This window comes from Peromyscus eremicus, chromosome 8a (assembly GCF_949786415.1).
Source record: "Peromyscus eremicus chromosome 8a, PerEre_H2_v1, whole genome shotgun sequence".
Classification (NCBI taxonomy): Eukaryota; Metazoa; Chordata; class Mammalia; order Rodentia; family Cricetidae; genus Peromyscus; species Peromyscus eremicus.
The window spans coordinates 9,970,905-9,991,029 of record NC_081423.1 but is presented as its reverse complement, the minus strand read 5'-3'; the positions used below and the strand labels follow the sequence as shown (position 1 = coordinate 9,991,029).

At 49.1% G+C, this 20,125-nt stretch overlaps 1 protein-coding gene across 3 annotated transcripts; it reads right to left on the bottom strand.

Moving 5' to 3' along the window:
- Positions 1 to 6,283: 6,283 nt before the first annotated feature.
- C8AH16orf89 (chromosome 8a C16orf89 homolog) lies at positions 6,284 to 17,626 on the bottom strand. 3 transcript variants are annotated; one of them, XM_059269149.1, is made up of 8 exons: positions 17,431 to 17,626; positions 15,296 to 15,445; positions 12,467 to 12,617; positions 11,416 to 11,533; positions 10,668 to 10,803; positions 9,381 to 9,485; positions 6,976 to 7,059; positions 6,284 to 6,599 (listed from the first exon to the last, which is right to left on the bottom strand). In XM_059269149.1, the coding sequence occupies exons 1-8, from the start codon at positions 17,624 to 17,626 to the stop codon at positions 6,409 to 6,411; spliced, it is 1,131 nt and encodes a 376-aa protein (XP_059125132.1). In that variant the 3' UTR covers positions 6,284 to 6,408. The 3 variants fall into 3 exon arrangements, with proteins under 3 accessions (XP_059125132.1, XP_059125133.1, XP_059125134.1); XM_059269150.1 differs by lacking the exon at positions 9,381 to 9,485; XM_059269151.1 differs by lacking the exon at positions 15,296 to 15,445.
- Between the last annotated feature and the right edge of the window lie 2,499 nt (positions 17,627 to 20,125).

Sequence of the window (20,125 nt, the reverse complement as noted above, 5' to 3'; positions counted from 1 at the left end):
AAGTCTAGATTCCGCACATGAAGGAAAACATGCAGTGTTTGTCTTTCTGAGTCTGACTTATTTCACTTAAGTGATGATCTCCTGTACTGGCCTTTTTTTCTGCAGAGGACGTAATTCATCCTTCACGGCTGAAGAGAGCTCCACTGTGCGTCCACCTCGTTTCCTTCATCATCTGCTGACAGGCATCTACACCGATGCCTATCTCAGCTGCTGAGCAGGGCTGTGGTAAACATGGGTAGTTGGATAGCTCTGTGCTGTGCTGTGCTGACTTACCGTCTTTTGGGGTAAATACCCAGGAATGGTGAGTCATCTGGTAGATCTATTGTAAGTTTTTTATTTAATTTTACTTTATCGTATTTAGTTTTTGGAGACATGGTGAAGGGCTCTAGCAGGTCCAAACATGACATACATGACTCTGGCAGGCCTTGTCCTTCCCCCGTTCCCTCTGCCCTGCTAAAAACCGTTAGATTACACTCTTAATGCTAGCCCCCAAGGTCTGTTCCCTTACTTGGCCACTTCCTCCTCTTGAGGCTGACCACCATGGTCCAGCTATCAAAAACTCCCTTTTTGGCTGCCCTAATTAACATGCCCAATCAAAATTAACCAACTCATCTTAACATGAAGTTTCCCCCTTTCCCTTTATAAACTTCAATTTGCCTACAGGACAAGTCTGTGCTCTCTCTATCCAGAGACAGTCCTGTGTCCCTCCAGGACAAATACTCCTTCCCCCTCTCCCCTGTTCCCGTCCCCTTCTTCCTCATCCTCTGTCTCCTCCTGTCTTTGTCTCTTATTCCCTGTCCTTTGTCCCTCTGGGACAAATACGTCTCCTTTGTGCTGAGAACTTGGTCTTGGGGTATCCTGTGCCAATACTGGTCCTTTTACAGGGACTAGCTATGTAGCCCTGGCTAGCCTGTAAATTACTATGTAACCCAGGCTAGCTTTGACTCACAGAGATCCTCCAGCTTCTGACTTCTGAGGGGTAGGATTAAAGACATGCCCATTTTTAGTTTTTATATTGAATTACATAATAAATCATATGTAATTATATTTCTTTATGTGCGTGTGTGCTCACATGTGTACCACAGTGTGCACGTGGAAGTCAGAGGACGCTTTCAGGTGTCAGTTCTCGTCTTCTCCTACGTGGATCCTGGGGATAGAACTCTGGTCGTCAAGCCTGGCAGCAAGCACCTTTACCCAGGGAGCCGTGGGTATTTAGCTTTGGAGGTTTCTGTATGTTGATTTCCACAGTGGCTGTGCTAGCTCACATTCCTGCCAGCAGAGTGCATAAGTTCCTTTTTCTCACCTTCTCACCCACATTTGTGGGTGTTTCTGGTTGACAGCCGTTCTGACTTAGGTAAGACAGACTCTCGGTGTTTTTTGTCTCTTATCTGCCCCTGACTTCCTGATCCTCCTCCGAAGTGCTGGCATCAAAGGTATGTACCACTATGCCTGCTCTTAACATGATGCTGGAGGCTGAACTCAGGGCCTCTCCCCAGCCCTCAGTGCAGTTCCGGCTTGTGGCTCCCTGAGAGGGTGCCCTGACCTGTCAGCACAGGCTTTCCTACCTTCTTCAGCCCTGGTTTAGTAACTTAAGCTTTGGAACCACCTCATTGTCCAGCTCAGTCACTAACCCAGCTCAGATTCAGGAAGGATGGGGTGGGTATAATTCTCCTGTAATCCGTTTATGTGCAGCCGACTTCTCCCACACTTGAGAGCCTGTCTTGGTAACTTTGTGTTGATGAAATGCTGCAAAGGAAATCCTTCAAGGCCAATCGGTATTAAATCCTGGCTCCTGATTCCCTGAGAAGACAGCAGCCGCAGGAGCATGTCAAACTCGCCGTTGATTCCAGGCACTGTTCCCGGGCCTGACAACTTAAGAGGGATTGTGGTAAAGTGGGGAGAGAGTAGGTGAAAGAGATTTAAAAGATCAGTCCCACAGCCCCACCACTGGTTTTCAGCTGGGCACAGGAACGAGGGGTTGGTTATTTATTGAATTAAAAATGTTAAAGACATCTCTTCCCTAAATTTTGTATTTAGCATGTGTCTGTGTGCGCACTCTCGGATGTGGTGTGGAGGTTAAAGGACAGCTTCTAGGAGTTGGTCCTAGCTTCCTTCTTGCTGATGCAGGGTCTTTCTCACTCTGCTGCTGCGCTGTCTAGTCTAGCTGGCCACTGGGCTCTTAGGAGAGCCTCCCGTCTCTGCCTCCATCTCCAGGTAGGAGTGCGGGAGTTGCAGATGTGCACTACCCAGCTGTGCATAGGGGCATGTGGTGTGGAAGTCAGAGGACAGTCTGAGGGGGTGGGTTCTCTCCTCCTACCATATGAGGGTCCTGGGGATTAAATTCAGATCATCAGGCAAGTGTCTTTACCTGGTAAGTCATCTTGTAGATCCCACATCTGATATTTTTGAGACAAGATCTAGCTAACAGGCTGGCCTGGAACACATAGAGATCAGCCTGCCTCTGCCTCCCAAGTACTAGGACCAAACCCCATCCATATCTGGTTTGTTTGTTTGTTTGTTTAATGGAAGGATTGAAATTGGGTTGTCAGGATTGCATGACTAGCTCCTTTTTGACTTTTTGAGACAGGGTCTCATGTAGTCTTGAACTCAGTATGTAGTCAAGGATGACCTAAGACTCCTGATCCTCTTGCCTCCACCTCCCAAGTGCTAGGATTTCAGGTGTGTGTCACCATGCTTGACTGTGGTGGTATTGTGTTCTCCAAAATATTGTGCACGCTAATAAACTTATCTGGGGTCAGAGAAGAGAACAGCCACAATATTAAACATAGAGGATAGGCAGTGGTAGCACATGCCTTTAATCCCAGCATTCCAGAGGCAGAAATCCCTCTGGATCTCTGTGAGTTCAGGACCACATTGGAAACAGCCAGGCATGGTGACACACGCCTTTAATCCCAGAAAGTGAGCCTTTAATCCCAGGGAGTGATGGCAGAAAGCAGAAAGATATATAAGGCGTGAGGACCAGAAACTAGAAGCATTTGGCTGGTTAAGCTTTTAGGCTTCTAGCAGCAGTTCAGCTGAGATCCATTCAGATATGAAGACTCAGAGGCTTCCAGTCTGAGGAAACAGGATCAGCTGAGGAACTGGCAAGGTGAGGAAGCTGTGGCCTGTTCTGTCTCTCTGATCTTCCAGCATCCACCCCAATAACTGGCCTCAGGCTTGATTTTATTAATAAGACCTCTAAGATTCATGCTACACTTGACTGACTGCACAAGGCATGAGTTAATTCTCAGGCTTTGGTGTGGCTCAGCTGTCACATAAGGATAGCAGCCTTTCCATTTATGGCAAAGCAGGGCAGTGGGGTCAGAGCAGGGCAGTGTGGTCAGAGCAGGGCAGTGGGGGCAGAGCAGGGCAGTGTGGTCAGAGCAGGGCAGTGGGGTCAGAGCAGGGCAGTGTGGTCAGAGCAGGGCAGTGGGGTCAGAGCAGGGCAGTGTGGTCAGAGCAGGGCAATGGGGTCAGAGCAGGACAGTGTGGTCAGAGCAGGGCAGTGGGGTCAGAGCAGGGCAGTGGGGTCAAAGCAGGGCAGTGGGATCAAGCAGGGCAGTGGGGTCAGAGCACCACTGGATTAGGACTGAGTTGGGAGCTTGTTTTCCATTATCGAGCTGGTGAAGCAGTGTTTACAGTGTGTCGTCACCCCTACAGATGGTACCGAACCCCTAAGGATGTCCTAGACGATCTTTTCTCAAATGCTAAAGCATTTAGATACCTTCTTGAGCCAGAGGAGAGGAAGAACTGGGGAGCACTCCAGGGAGGGCCAGCTGCCCCTTCTGATGCTTTGGGACACTCCCCTCAGTCTGTGACGTTCTAACCTCATAACTTCAGAGGACACTTGCTTGGCACTGAGTGTGACAGGCAGTTTTTGGCACTCTAAAGACATCATCTTCATGTGATGTGATGTGAACATCATACTGAGATAGGTGATGTCATCATCCTGATGTTACAGAAGGGGAAACTGAGTCACAGAGAAGTCAGGGACTTTTTCCAGTGACTCGGAGCACTGGAGCCTGTGCACAAAGCCACAGTGCTGACCATTGGACACATAGCACTGCACTTGCAGACACCATGCCCTCAGGACCCTTCAGAGTTCCATGCACAGGATGTAGAAATCAGCATGAGCCGCCTCTCCTGGCCACAGGCTGTTCTCAGCCTCACCTCCTCCCCAGGAAAGATGCAATGTTGACATCAGAACAGACAGGCTTTCATAGTGGTGAAGGTGCCACAGTTTGAAGGGTTTCCAAAGAGCTCACCTTGCAATTTATTTTATTTTTTAACTAATTTTTTTTTGTTTTGCTTTTTTGAGACAAGGTTTCCCTTCGTAACAGCCCTGACTGTCCTGGAACTCACTCTGTAGACCAGGCTGGCCTGGAACTGACAGAGATCCGCCTGCCTGTGCCTCCCAAGTGCTGGGATTAAAGGCTTGAGCTACCACGCTTGGCAATTAAAAATTTTTAAATTACATTTGTGTGTGTGTGCATGCATGTGCGTACCCTCATATGAGTTCAGAGGACAACTTGAGGAGCTGAATCCCTGTAATCAAACTCAGGCCACAGTGTGGCAATAGGCACCTCTACCCACTGAGCATTCTTGCTGGTCCTATTTTTTAATTTTATTTTTAAAAGATTTTTATTTGTTTGTATTTTATGCATGTTAATGTTTGGCCTGCATGGGTATGTATGTGCACCACTTGTGTGTAGTACCTGCAGATTTCAGAGAGGGTGTTGGATCCCCTGAAACTGAAACAGCTGTGAGCTGCCACGTGGGTGCTGGAAACTGAACCTCCCAAAGAACCGTGTGCTTAACCACTGACCCATCTCACTAGTTTGTATTTTTGAGACAGGGTCTCCTGGCCTGGGCTGGCCCCAAATTCCCTATGGGACCAAGGATGACTTTGAACTTGTAATATTTTTGTTTCTGCTCCTGAGTGCTGGGATTGCAGGCACGCAGTATAAACCGGTGCCTGGTTTATATAGTGCCGAGGATTGACCCCAAGGCTTCACACATGTTAGAGGAGCACTCTACTCACTAACCCAGCCCAGCCACCACACTGTAACTTAATCACCACTCTAGCAGTAGTAAGAAGTGGGACCTCAGGCCAGGCACGGTGGCACACACTTGTAATCCACAGTACTGGGGAGACCGAGGCAGGAGGAGTGCTGTGAGTTTGAGGCTAACATGGGCTACAGTGCCAGGCACTGTTTTAGGGAAGAAAAAAACAACAACAATCAAAGCAAAATAAGAAAACCTGAGGTGGGACAGTGGAGGTTTGAAAGAAAATAGTCCCCAAAGGGGAGTGGCACTTTAGGAGGTGTGGCCTTGTTGGTGGAAGTATGTCACTGTGGGGGCGGGCTTTGAGGTCTCTTTTGCTCAAGCTTCCCTCAGTGTGACACTCAGGTGACTTCCTGTTGCCTGCAAGAGGTAGCGCTCTCAGTCCCAGCACCATGTCTGCCTTCACACATGTGCTCCCTCTGAGCTGTAAGCTGCCACCCCAGTGAAATGTTTCCTTTGTAAGAGTTGCCGTGGTCATGGTTTCTCTTCACAGCAACAGAAACCTATAGTGATACAGGGGCTGCTAGGAGGAGATTTGGTTCTGGGCCCTTCTGGTAGGATCCATGCACTCTGTCAAGAGTGTGTTTGTTATCATGGCATGGGTCTGGCTTACTCCAGTCTCTGCCCATCTCTATCCCACACATGTTCTTTGCCCTTCTGCCATGTTAGGAAGCAGCATACAGGCCCTCACTTGATGCTGGTACCATGCCCCTGCACATCACAGACTCCAGAACTGTAGGCCAAATAAACCTCCATTGCTTATAAGTCACCCAGACTCAGTTATTCTGTTATAGTTGCAGAGAACAGAGTAGAACACTGGGTCCATTCAAGATTTGTATCGACTGAAATTGGGGACTTGAAACAGAGACCCTGAAGTCATCCAAGATTGTCTTTATGGCTGAGAAACAAGACTCAACTCCCAACAGGGTGTGGTAGCACACACTTACGATCTTAGCACTCAGGAAGTGGAGGCAGGAGGATATTAAGCCCAATCTGGACTACACATCAGGGTCTGATGCACAGCTGGACATGCACCTTTAATCCCAGCACTTGGGAGGCAGAGGCAGGCAGATCTCTGTGAGTTCCAGGGCTGCACATTGAGACCCTATTTCAACAAACAAACAAACAAACAAATGATCTGATACGTATACACAAAAGACAAAAGACTCAGCTGTGATTGACTACTCTATGTATTCTGCTGATATCTGGTCAACCCCACTCTCCAACCCTGCCTTCCCTGGCCCTGCTCTCTTGAGACTTTTAAACACCTGGATGTGGTGATGGGGTTATAGCTGCTCACTTTCCACATTTGCCCCCTCAGCATGTGACCCCTGACTCCAGGATCTAAGAAGAAATGGTAAGGGGCCTGCCAATCCTCTGGACCTCAGGCATGGGCACGCCGTCTTGATAGTCGCTCTCTGGTGACGGTGTGGGTGGATGTGGCTCTCCATTGTCTGGGTGGTATTCTGCCAGGATGTAGAGAAAGCCACCCAGGGCTGCGACTGCGGTGGCTGTGTTGTGACAAGAACAGCCATCTGTAGAGGGGAGAGAGGTCCTGGGAGCAAACTTGGCCTTTTGTTTAATACACCCCATTATAAATGCTTTATGGGTTTCCCCCAGCTGCTCTGCCAGGCACTGGGTAGGCATATTGCTGTCCTGCTCAGAACTAAGAAGAGCATCATAGATGCTGACCCTTCCCTTGCCCCTACAAGTAAGGCTCAGGCCTTTTTCCACTGAGCTAACTGTCGGAAGGGAGGAAACAGAGGTGGGAAAGCTGAGTGGTAGAGCACTCACTGGCATGCCCAAGACCCTTGGTCTTATCCCCTTGTACTGGGGAAAACAACCACCACCAAACAGGCAGAAGCCTTTAGTGCTTGGGTGATGGGTCAGCGAGCCCTGAGCATCTGTCACCTGTGAACAGTCTTTCCCGTCTGCGCACTCTTCTCAGAACGCCCTGCCGACGCGGAGTGCCTTCCGGAAGGTCCCCCTTTGCATCTGGAGAAGAGCCAAAGGCCAAGTTCTCAGGATAGACTTTAGCTCTCACTCAATAAACCTCTTCCCCTCCTGACCCCCTTAGGGACTTAGAGCAGGGGTTATCAACCTGTGGGCCGCAACCCCTTTGGTAGTTTTGTATCAGACATCCTACATACGGGATATTTACATAACGGTTTGTAACAGTGGCAAAATTGTAGTTATGAAGTAGCAATGAAATGATTTCATGGCTGGGGGGAGGGGGTCACTACAACGTGAGGAACTGTATTAAAGGGTCGCAGCACTAGGAAGGTTGAGAACCACTGTTCTAGAGGTTTCTGCCTGTGCCTATGTGTAGAGCCCACCACAGGGCCATGTTTGTCCTCTAAGCTCCACCCCCTATATCAGAACCTCTAGGGGGACTCCGAAGAAATGCAGGGGTCCGTCCTACCTGACCACTCACTCTTTAAGTGTCCTAGGACTCTGCATTCTATAAACCACAATATTGTTGTTTTGTTTTGTTTTTTTGAGACACGCATCTCACTATGTAGCCCTGGCTGTCCTGGAACTCACTCTGTAGACCAGGCTGGCCCCAAACTCACAGAGACCTGCCTGCCTTTGCCTCCCAAGTACTGGAATTAAAGGCGTGTGCCACCATGCCAAGCTGTTGTTTTGAGATAGGTTCTTACTCCATAGCCCAACATGGCCTAGAACTTACAGCAATCCTCCTGCCTTAGCCTCCCAAGCATTGGTACTATAGATGTGAACCACTGTAAGCTGTTTTTGAAACTTCTTTTACTTACTTATTTTGTTTATTTATTTTTGTGGTACTTTGGATTGAATATAGAGTCTTGCACATGCTGGGCCCACCCTCTGCCACCTCGCCCTTTTAAAAATTATTATCAGGGCTGGAGACATAGATCAGTAATCAAGAGCACTGGCTGCTCTCCCAGAGGACCCAGGTTTGATTCCCAGCACCAACATGGCAGCTCACAACCTTCTGTAACTGCAGTCCTAGAGGACCTGAGCTCTCTTCCAGCCTCTGTGGGCACTGCATACGCATGGAACACAGACATATATGCAGGAAAAATACTCATATACATACAGATAACTTAAAAATAAAATTACTGTTACATTTAATTATTTGGGGGTGACATGTGTAGAGGACAAAAAACAACTTTTGGGAGTCAATTCTCTTCTACCACATAAGACTAGGTCACCGTATTTGGTGGCAAAGGTCTTTACATCCTAAACCTACTTGAAGTGCACCCCCAACTGTTATTTTGAGGCAGGGTCTCACTAAATTGCTCAGGCCAGCCTGGAACACACTCTGAGGCCAGGCAGGCCTTGGACTTCTGATCCTCCAGCCTCAGTATCTTCAGTGGCTAGGTTGACAGGGCTGCATCTCCATTGCCTTAGCACATCACCATACATACCTTATGTCCATCCATCAACCCATCCATCCATCCATCCCCCATGTATCCATCCATCCACCCACATATCCATCCATCCATCTATCCATCCATCCATCCATCCATACATACATACATACATACATACATACATGTATACATACATACACCCATGTATCCATCCACCCATGTATCCATCCATCCACCCACATATCCATCCATCCACCCATGTATCCATCCATCCATATATATATATATATATATTTATATATATATATATATATATAATATACATACATACACCCATGTGTCCATCCACCCATGTATCCATCCGTCCATCCATCCATCCATCCACCATCCATCCTTAGGGCATCACCACACCTTAGCTTTCTTCTAATCTCAAAGGTGGTTGCTGCTTTAAGGACCCTAAGCATCTCATGGAGATATTGGCACTTCCTGGGAGCCTGCTCTGTGTCGGGCACAATCTGGGGGTTCATGGAAGGTGGTGATGCTTATGCTCACTTATTTTCAGATAGGAAAATTGAAAACAACCTGCTGTCACATGTCACATGATTGGAAGAGGCTTATCCCAGGCTTCTCAACTGTCATCCCCTCCTGGCGGTCTTCCGTGATACCTTCTGTCTAAAGAGCCTTCCCCAGTGTTCTGTGCTTTCTCAGCTCTTGGCAGAACTTGCCATGACCATATCTACATATGGAAGGGGTTTCTGCCCCTTTCCTTCAGCTCTGACTTTCCCAGCACCTAGATAATATCTGGTGCATTCACGGATGCTCAGGAAGTGCTGGAGGAATGAATTTATTTATATGTTCTAAATCACAGTTGGTGCTCGGTGCCAGTACATTTGTTTCTTGAGTGACCCAAAAACTTGGACCCCACCAACCACTGCTCCCAGCCAGGGCAGACAGGCAACTCACCAGGCTTCCCAAAGCATCCCAGCTGGGGCTTCTGCCAGCTGAGAATAGCCTCCAGCCAGCGCAGCTTGTAGAAGTCGGAGAAGCCGGCCATACCACAGAACATGACTGCAAATACACCAAGTCTCCTCTGTAGGTCTGTCTCCACCATCTGCCCTGTGTCCCTGGGGCCACCACAGGAGGGGGTGCTTAAGGGACCTGCATGCCTCTGTCTCCTTTGCTCTAGGATACAGGGACTGGAAGGATGTTCTGTCTTGGCCACCAGAGGCTCCCAGGCCCTAGAACTGCCTCTTCCATCACAGGGCTGCAGGAGTCAGGCTTGGTGGAGGTGCTTGGAAAGAAGCAGCCACCCAAGGGCTCCCTTTCTCTTTATCTCCAAGACCTTGGGGAGGCGTCTATTTGCAAGTTGGTCAGACTTGGTGGGCAAAGAGCAGTCACTGTGACGAATAGACATGCAATTACATTTAAGACTCTAATAAGCAATATGTGTGCAAGTTTCTGTGGAGGCCAGAGGTTAACTAGAAAGAGCTGCCCACCTTATTTTTTTATTTATTTATTTTTTTTCGAGACAGGGTTTCTCTGTGTAGCTTTGCGCCTTTCCTGGAACTCACTTGGTAGCCCAGGCTGGCCTCGAACTCACAGAGATCGATAGCCTGGCTCTGCCTCCCGAGTGCTGGGATTAAAGGCGTGCGCCACCACCGCCCGGCCCTTATTTTTTTTATTACATTATTTGTTTTCCTATTGTGTGTGGGCATGTGTGTGCCGTGGCATGTGTAGAGGTCAGAGGATAGCTTGCAGAAGCTGATTCTCCCCTTCTACCACGTGGATCTCAGGGACTGAATTCATGTCCTCAGGCTTAAAGGTGAACACCTTTTTTTTTTTTTTTTTTAATCACCTGAGCCGTCTAGCCAGCCCCACCTTATTTTTCAAGACAGGATCTCTTAGGACCTTGGACTTGCCCATTCACCTAAGCTTGCTGGCCACCAAGTCCGGGGGGGATCCATCTGTCTCTATCTCCCCAGTGCCCCTGAGGATCCACCTGTCCCTGCCTCCTCTGCTCTGGGATTACAAGCATGTGTCATGTGTCACCATACCTGGCTTTTTCACAGGAGTGCTGGGGATCAAACTCAGGGCCTCGTGCTTGTAACACAAGCTCTTTACTGACTAAGCTACCTCCCTAGACCTGTACCTTCTGAGTTTACTTGCTTAATTTAGCAATCCGGAGTATGTGCATGCAGCCCCCTCGTAAACTCCACCTACTATACCCTGAGGGCAGAAAGCTAGGCTCACTGTTTTCCATGAAGAGGTCTTGGGTGGGATAAGCATATCCCATGGCCTCGGCTCTCCGGTTCAGTTCCATCATATTGGCACAGAAGACATTCATGTAGTGCTGGCTCTGGCGGAACAGCCCTTCAGTGCACCCTTGCTGGGGGACAGACAGACAGCAGGAGATGAGGAAGTGGGCGTGTGGGAGATACATGCTCAGTCAGGGAGGGCCTGCAGCTCTGAGCTGGTCTGGCAGGGGCTGTATTTGGAGGCAGGTCTCTCTTCCCTTCCCAGCCACACTGCCCGCTTTGCAGAGTCATCAGAGTCAGCTTAAATCCTGGCTTGTCAGCTAGGAGCTGAGTGACCATGGCTCACTAATTAGCCTTTGTGAGCATCAAAGTCTTTTTCCAGAAAGGGAAGGCCATGCAGGTGTGTCCAACCTTTTGACATTCTGAGATGATATTATTTGCACAGTAGAGTTACAAAGAAATTTTAGAAACTTTATAATGTTTTAAGTGGGATTACAGTTTTGTGTTGTGCTGCATTCAAAGGTTAGACACTACCGGTAGAGACAGAGAGGATCTTGCTTGGGTGGGCAATGTAGGTAGGTAGTGGCAGTGTCTGACGTGAGGACAAACACTAGGCAGCGCTCTAAGGCAGGTTCAAATGCTGTTAGAAAGTGTGGCCCAGGGAGCCTCACAGGTCACCACGCCACGCTGTGGGAGGAGAAAAGGGGTTGAGAATAGGCTTTTCTTCTCTGCTCAGCACTTACCATTCTGGCCCAGAGGAAGAAGAGCAGCTGGTGGGACAGGCTGTAGCCTGAGCAGCCGGCCTTGGTCATAAGGGTTCTGCAGAAATTGGAGAGCCTGCAAGGCTGGCTACTGTCTGTCCTGCGAGAAGACAAACCAGGCTGGTGAGGACAGTGCTCCCTCCCATCCTACCCAGAGTCTGCACACCCTGTGTTTCCCTCTGTGGTTATTAGGGTGAGGGTTCTGGGATGGGCACAAAGGTTGCCAAACAAAATACAGGTGTCCTGGGTCTTACTTTGTTTTGAGACAAGGTCTCATTCTGTAGCCCAGTCCTCCTGTCTCAACCTCTTTGAGTGCTGGGATTACAGGTATATGATACCATGACTGACTGTGTCCTGGTCTTGATCTAGCTCAGGGGAAGAAGCGCTGCTGAACTGTCCTGGGCTGGGAGGCCACCAGTGTCTGAGACTTCCTATCACTTCCATGGAGTCCCCAAGTATCTTTCCTATCAGTCTCCTAAATAAAGGACCATCCAAACCCAGCAAACTGGGGAGTGTGGTCTGGGCTCAACATACTTACTCATACCCTCTATGACAGTATAGGTCACCACCTAGAGTGCAGCCCCACTGTGGGTCAGCTGTGGCTTGGCACCTTCTCTGACAGAGGCTAAGAAGACAATGCCCCCTCCATTCTGCCCTGCCCCCTGCACTAAAATGCCCTAGACCTTGCTGCAAGCCTGCCAGCTGCAGAAGGAAATGGGGAGTAAGACTGTTCAGTACTGCCCCCAGAGGCTGGGTACTGTGTTCAGTACTGCCCCCAGAGGCTGGGTGAGAGGTGCTTGGAGCCCTGCAGGGACTGGCAGGTACTGAGGCTTTGTCCTGTGTGCAGAAGGACTCAGCCACTTTGAGGAGGCGTTCAAATGCTGTGGTCCAGGGAAAGTGAGATTTGGATTGCATGGAGCAGGGTGGGAGAGGGTGAGTACCTGTGCACATGCACCTGCATTTGCTCAAAGCTCTGCTTGTGGCCCAGGGGACACCATGGGGATTTTAGGTACTGGGGAGATAGGGGACCCACCCGGTTCCTAGCAGTTGCACCAGGCACGCATCGCTGCTTTCCTCTGAGAATGTGTCCAGGGGCTCCAGCTGGGGGTAGACCAGGGAGGCATTGGTGCGTGTCCACGCATGTGGCAACTTCCAAAACCCAGGCTGAATGCTTGGTTGGAACTCTGCAGAGGAGAGGTTCCAGAAAGTGTGCTGAATGGTCAGGAACCAAGAGCTATAATACTGATGGTTATTCCCAGCCCAGAAAATGGATGCCCCTCTGTCTTAGGTGGAATTTCTACTGCTGTGATGAAACACCATGTCCAAAAGCAAACTGGACTCTCAGGTCACGCTCCGCCACTGAGGGAAGTCAGGGAAGGAACTCAAACAGGGCAGAAAACTGTATGCAGGAGCTGATGCAGAGGCCATGGAGGAGTGCTTGCTCAATCTGCTTTCTTATAGCACCCAGGACCACCTTCCCAGGAGTGATACCACCTACAGTGAGATTGCCCCCCTCCCCAAATCAATCAATCATCGATCAGACTCTCCTACAGGCAATTTTTTTTTTTTTTACTTTTGTTTTTTTCAAGACAGGATTTCTCTGTATAACATTCCTGGCTGTTCTAGAACTCACTTTGTAGACCAGACTGGCCCCGAACTCACAGAAATTCACCTGCCTCTGCCGCCCCCCTCCCCGAGTGCTGGGATTAAAGGAGTGTGCCAACATTTTACAGAGGCATTTGTCAGCGTTGAGTCCCTCCTCCCAAATAAATGACTCTAGTTTTTGTCAAATTGACATAAAACTAGCAAGACATCCTCCTGGGACCTAAGTCCACAGCAGGAGGGCAGCTCTGCCTGAGCCTTGCCTGGACTGAGCATAAAGTTTGAATCCCACCAGTTACTTTTCTTCTATCAGGTCTCATGTAGCCCAGGCTGGCCCTAAATAGTTTAACTACATAGCTGAGGAGGACCTTGAGCTCCCGATCTCCTTGCCTCCACCTCAGCAAATTCTGGGATTATGGGCATGCACCATCCCAAGTGATTTACACAGTGCTGGGAGGGAACTCAGGACTGTGTACATGTTAGGCAACAAGTCCTCTACCAACTGAGCTATATCCCTAGCCCTTGGTCCCCTTTTCTAAAACAACAAAACCAGAACATTTTCCCTAATCAATAGGGTATAGGATTTGCCTAAATACACAGCCCTCAGACACCAGGCATGCATGTGGTACTCAGACATATATGCAGGTGAAACAGTCACATACATAGCAACTTTAAAAATATTTAAAAGGAAGCTGTTATGACCCTGAAATTTACCAGATGCACTCACTGTCACTCTGTCAGGAAATGAACATTTCCCCTAATCAATGGCAAGGATTTACAGACAGACTTTGCCTAAATCCTCAGCATCGCATGGAACTATGAGGTCTTGATAGAAAAATCCCAGTCCTCTTGGGTTGGGTGTACAGTGGAGCTCTTATGAAATCATTGGCCAGCCAGGGGCTTCTGGGAAGGCTGGACACACTCTTAATTAAGGTCCTGGTTCATCTGTGTAGTAAGACTGTGGGGAGGTTCAAACCATCCAAGCTGCCTGGCAGAGATGTGACCTGTCAAGCTGACTACAAGTCATGTGGAGAGCTCGTTGGTTCTGAAGGGGCCAGGAATTAGATCTGATGGGCACAGGGAGAGGGGCCACAGATGGACATTCAAGATGACAGCTTCTTCCTCATTCCCCTGACCTGGTGGCTTTTTCTCCTGCTGGTAAGGCCTCCCCTCTAGTGACTGGTCCAGGCCAGTCAGATATGCTCAAAGCTGGACCAGGATATGTTTATCTGAAGTATGTGTCTCTCAGTTTGACCAATCCTAAATTAAGGGAAGGGGACTCATTCCAGCTCACAAAGCACCCTTCAAACCCCCAGTCCTCCAGGAGAGCCCCTCTGCCTTGCAAGGGGGCCAACTCTCCGTGAGCCGTGCTGTGTGCACCCCTATTCCCTCTGCTGACTGTGCTGTCCGAGATTTTCCCTGCTGCTGCTGCCTCCTGTACTCCAGAGTCTTCCTGCCGTTTATTTCCTTAATTAGCAGGGAAGATGAACCTGATCTAGATCTCTAGACAGTAACATTCCAGCTTGTGTAATCGGCATCCATGCTGGGGTGGGCTGTAAGGATACAGCTGTCTGTGAGTCCTCCATACTCCTGGGAGTGACCCCTCGCCCATTTTTCCCTATCTGGGGCGAACAGACATTCATGTCTTCCCAGGGAAAGCATCACACAGCAGACACCAGTGCTGCACATGGCCCTGTCCTCATCAGGAACAGATCAATCAGGCTTATAGGATAGCAGCCTCTGTGGCAGGAGTGCTCAACCTGTGGGTCTCGACCCCATTTCACAGGGGTCACCTAAGACCACTGGGAAACACAGAGAGTTACATTATGGTTCATAACAGTAGCAAAATTACAGTTATGAAGTAACAATGAACATAGTTTTATGGTTGTGGGTCACTACAACATGAGGAACTGTGTTAAAGGGTCACAGCACTAGGAAGGCTGAGAACCACTGCTCTGCTTAAACGGGGCAAGGTGATGGACTCTTGTTTTTTTTGTTGTTGTTGTTTTTTGATACAAAATACAGAATGGTAGGCACTAAGGTTCTCTGTGCAAAGAGACAGGCCACCTCAGATCTGTCTCTCTGGCCTAGGATGGGAAATCTGGATTAAAGTCAGGAAGTGGCTGGGTCACCTGTGGCTTCCAGACGACTGATGTAGACCTGACCCTGCCCTGCCTTGCTTCAGGAGGTGCCCATACCTGGTATTTCAGTGAGCACCCAGGATGCTGCCTTTGATGCAGTAGGCCCGCACCGCTCTTACCTCTTAGGTATGTGGGGTCACTCTGCTTGAGGTAGAAGATGGATTTTTGGAGTAGAACAGACAGTGTGTTGGCCAGCTGTCCAGCACGCAAGCTGAGAGGCTGCAGCAGCGGGTCGGAAGCCCATTTTCCCTGGACTCCTAGAAGTTGCACTGGAGGAGGATGAGGTCAGAAGTCATTCATTCTAACATCTGACCAAACACATGAGCAGGGGAACACTCAAGGCTATAGTCATGGTCCTGAGTGGAAATGAGGCTCCTATAAAGCTGATCCGGGGTGTGGCTAAGCTTGAATTCTAGAGTTGGGCTTGGGTTCAAATCTTAATTCTCTATGCTTTTTCATCAACTGGCCAGAAAAAGTCACTTAATCTCTCTTTCTTCATCATCATAAACTGTTACCTCTTGAGGGGATGTTTTAGGGATTAAGTGAACTAATGTGTGGAGACAGCATTTTCTGTTGTACAAAGAAAGCATTTAGTGAAGTTCAGCGTTTTGTATTGACTCAGGAGACTACAGTCTGTGAGGGGTAAGAGGAGAAGTCTAGACTAGAGGAGGCATCTGGAGGCATAGATTTGTTCTTACAGCCAATGTCTACTCATCTACCATTTAGAATATCTTCATAGGTCCCTAAAATTACGGGAGGGGGGGCTTGGCACTGAACCTGCTGTGCCGAACGGAAAGCCAGCCAGCCCCAGGCAAATTATGACTATTATTTCTCTCTCTGTCCTTCCTCCTTCCCTCCCTCCTGCCCTCTTCTCCTCTTCCTCTTTCTCCTTCTTCATCCTTTGCTGCTTCTTCTCCTTCTCTTCTTCTTCTTCTTCTTCTTCTTCTTCTTCTTCTTCTTCTTCTTCTTCTTCTTCTTCTTCTTCTTTTTTTCCCAAGACAGGGTTTCTCTGTGTAGCTTTTGGAGCCTGTCCTGAAACTTACTTTGTAGAGACCAGGCTGGCCTTGAACTCACAGAGATTCACCTGCCTCTGCCTCCCGTGTGCTGGGATTAAAGGTGTGCACCACCACCGGCCATCCTTCGTTTCTTTGTTGGATTTTTTTTTAAATTTTTTAAAAAAAATTTTTAAACAGGGTCTCTCTATGTAGCCCTGGCTGTCCTAGAACTCACTATGTAGATCAGGCTGGCCTCAGTGTCACAGAGATCCCCCTGTTAATATTCTGATCCTGACCTTTGGTGCCACCCTATGCCCTGACGTAAAAGCCTATTCTTAAGGGAAAACTCTCCCCATTTCCCTCTCTTCTGCTTTCCTCCCATGAGGTGTGTACCTCTAGAACCCCTTGCCCTTCTCTCTCTCCTTCTCTCTCTCCCTCTTTCTTTCCCTCTTTCTCTCCCTCCTTTTTCTTCTCCCCATCAAATAAAACTCTTCACTGAGCACCGTCTGCATGGCATCTCTGTCTCTCACCTGCCGTGGGGCACCTTGGTTCTACCCACCAGCACGTGTAAATCATAACACCACTGCCTCTGCCTCCTGAGCTCTAGGATTACAAGCACACATCACCACATCTAGCTCATGCTTCTTATTTTCTAGAGGAATTTGGTGCCGCTGCATACATCTCTGTCTCACTTCATCTCAGCCTGGAGGGCATGGGAATCTCCATGGAGATGCCCACTGCCCAGGCCTAGGCAGACACCAGGCATGAGATCTTTGCAACATTGGGCAGGAGCTCACTGCAACCCATATGTGTACTTGTATGCATGCACACCATTGTGTCTTGGTGTGCCTTGGCCGGTTTCCAGCCCACTCCTTACAGATCTTATGCCTCCCAAAGCTAACAAACACTTGGCTGTTTTCTTGGGACCTTTAGCTGCCTTTGGCGGAAGGGGAGGAAAGCAGATGGGGCATGATGGGGGGGGAGGGTTCCTCTTTTGTCGCAGGCACCCTTAGACGAGGGGAGTGGCATTTTCTTACTGTTCCCAGCCTGTCAGGACTGTCAAAGGAATCTTTTCCTTCTGGGAATATAATTGCCAAATCTTTTCTCATATTGCCTCTAAGTCCTTCCTTATTCTATGAAGTTTGATAAGAGCTGGCTGAGAACCACACATTCAGGAAGTGCCCGGATCCTCACCCAGGGTCTCAGGTCCTGGGGGAACTGGCTTTCCTAGCATCCACCTGGGAGCAAGGCTCACATACCTTCCAGCACTTGGAATCCGACCGCACCATCCAGGTTGATTAGAGGCAGCCTGCCCTCCAGGAACAAGGTGGCTTTCTCGAGCGCAGTCAGGATCAGGCCTGCCATGGTGCCCTGTGCAGTGTCTGGCCATGGCAGCGAGGAGGACTGCGGTGGCAGGGCCAGCAGCAGGAATAGAAACAGCCTGAACCTGGCCATGAATGGCTTTCTGTTGGTGGAAGGCCACACCCTGAAATGCCAGGAACCCTCCCAGATCCTTTATTTACCTTGTTCCCGCCTCTTCCTCCACCTCTCTTCCTCAGGAAGACTTGGAGACAAGTGCCAGGGCAGGGCTGGATCAGCCACAGGGTCATGGCCTGGTCAGGCCAGTCCTGCATATGGGGTTTGCTGTTTGTCTTTATGTGTGGGTATATATGGGTATGAGTTTGTGTGTGTGTGTGTGTGTGTGTGTGTGTGTGTGTGTGTGTGCACATGTATGACATGTGGAAGCCAGAGGCCAACCTCTGGTATCATTGCTTAGGAGCCATCCACCTTTATTGAGATAGAGCCTCTCTCATTGACCTGGAACTTGCCAAGTAGTTTAGGCTGGTTGGCCAGTGAGCCCCAGGGACCCTACTGTCTCCACCATCCTAGTGCATTGGATTACAAGCATGTGTCATCATGCCTGACTTTTCATGTAGGCTCGAGGGATTGAACCCAGGTCCTCATGCTTGTTCAGTAAGCACTTTCCTACCTGAGAACTGTCTCCCCAGCCCCCCTATCTTTCTTGACCTAGTTTCCCACTGCTGATCTAGCCACGGTGACTAAAGCTAAAAATTCCAAAGTTTTCTCTTCATCACCAGGATCTCACTATGTAGCCCTAGCTTTCCTGGAACTCACTATGTACATCAGGCTGGCCTCGAACTCGGAGATCTGCCTGCCTCTGCTTCCTGAGTGCTGGGATTAAAGGCATGTGCCATAGACTAGATAACAAGGAAGGCCCAAAGAGGGACGCATGGATTTCCCTGGGAAGGGGAAATAGAAGAGATCTCCTGGGTAAACTGGGGCTGGGGGCGGTGGAGGAATGGAAACTTGAGGGAGCAGGTTGGGTGGGCTGGTTTCGGGAGGCGCGTTGGGGACAGGATGGAGGGGCAGAGTGAGGAAAGAGACTTCTTGATGGGGGACCCATTTTGGGGTTAGGAAGAAACCTGGTGCCAGGGAAACCCCCAGGAATCTACAAGCATGAACCCCAGCTAAGACTCCTAGGAATAGTGGAAAGGGTGCCTGAACCGGTCATCTACTGCAATCAGATTGGTGACTACCCTAATTGTCATCAGAGAGCCTTTATCCAGTAACTGATGGAATCAGATGCAGAGATCCACAGCCAAGCAGTGGGTCGAGCTCCGGGAGTCCTGCTTAAGAACGGGAAGAACCTGGGGAGGGGGGCGGTGGGCTGGAGAGATGGCTCAGAGGTTAAAAGCAGTGGCTACTCTTCCAGAGGTCCTGAGTTCAAATCCCAGCAACCACAAGGTGGCTCACAACCATCTGTAGTTAGATCTGGTGCCCTCTTCTGGCCTGCCTGCATACATGCAGGTAGAACACTTGCATACATAATAAATAAATCTTTGAAGAAAAAAAGAAGAAGAAAGGGAGGATGGACTGTACAAGCCAGGGGGGTCAAAGTCATGATGGGGGAACCCACAGAGACAGCTGACCTGAGCTTGTGGAAGCTCATGGACTCTGGACCAACAGATAGGGGGCCCGCATGGGACGGACCTAGGCCCTCTGCATATATGTGACAGTTGTATAGATTGTAAGGCTCCTAGCAGTGAGATCAGGACTTGTCCCTGGCACTTAGCTGGCTTTTGGAAACCTGTTCCCCATGCTGGATTACCTTGCTCAGCCTCGATGCAGGGGGAGGGGCGCAGTCCTGCCCCAACTTGATGTGCCATGCTTTGTTCAAGCCCATGGGAGAGGCCTGTCCCTTTCTGAACGGAGGAGGAGGAGGAGGAGTGGTGGGGACGGGGTAGATTGGGGTGGTAACAGAAAGAGAGGAGGGAAGAGAAATTGTGGTCGGTATGTAAAATAAATGAAAAAAAAGTTAATTAAATAAAATAAAAAAATAAAAATAAAGGTGTGTGCCATTGTGCCAACAGGTTTGCTTGTTTTGGCAGGTACATTGTCTTCACAAGCTTTCTTGGTGTGTCACTTGACCAGTGGGAACAGACTTCAAGTTACGAAGTTAAGTCACAAACCTGGGCGTGGTGGAGCATGCGTGTGATCACAGTACTTGGGAGGGCGAGGAAGGACATTCCACTGCAAGTTTGAGGACAGCTTGGAACTTACAGTGAGTTCAAAGCTAACCAGAGCAGTCTAATGATCCTGATTCAAAATTTAAAAACATAAAAGGAGTGCCAAGATGTAGATCAGTGGGACAGAGTATAAGAAATAAAATCTAATGGTTCATTTTCAAAACGAAAGTAGCATGGGTCAGTTTAGGTCCACTTGTTGATAAACAGAAGATACTGGACCCCTGCTGGCAGTCTACTAGCTGCTAATAGGTTTTTTTTTGCCCTCCCCCACCCTGCCCCATAATAAGTTTCTCTGATGACCCCATAAGCCAGATCAAGCTGAAATGAAAAAGTGTAAGAACAGGTTTATTTGAGCAAAGCTACTTCCAGGTGAGTTCTCCAGTCACAGACATTGAGGACAGAGAAG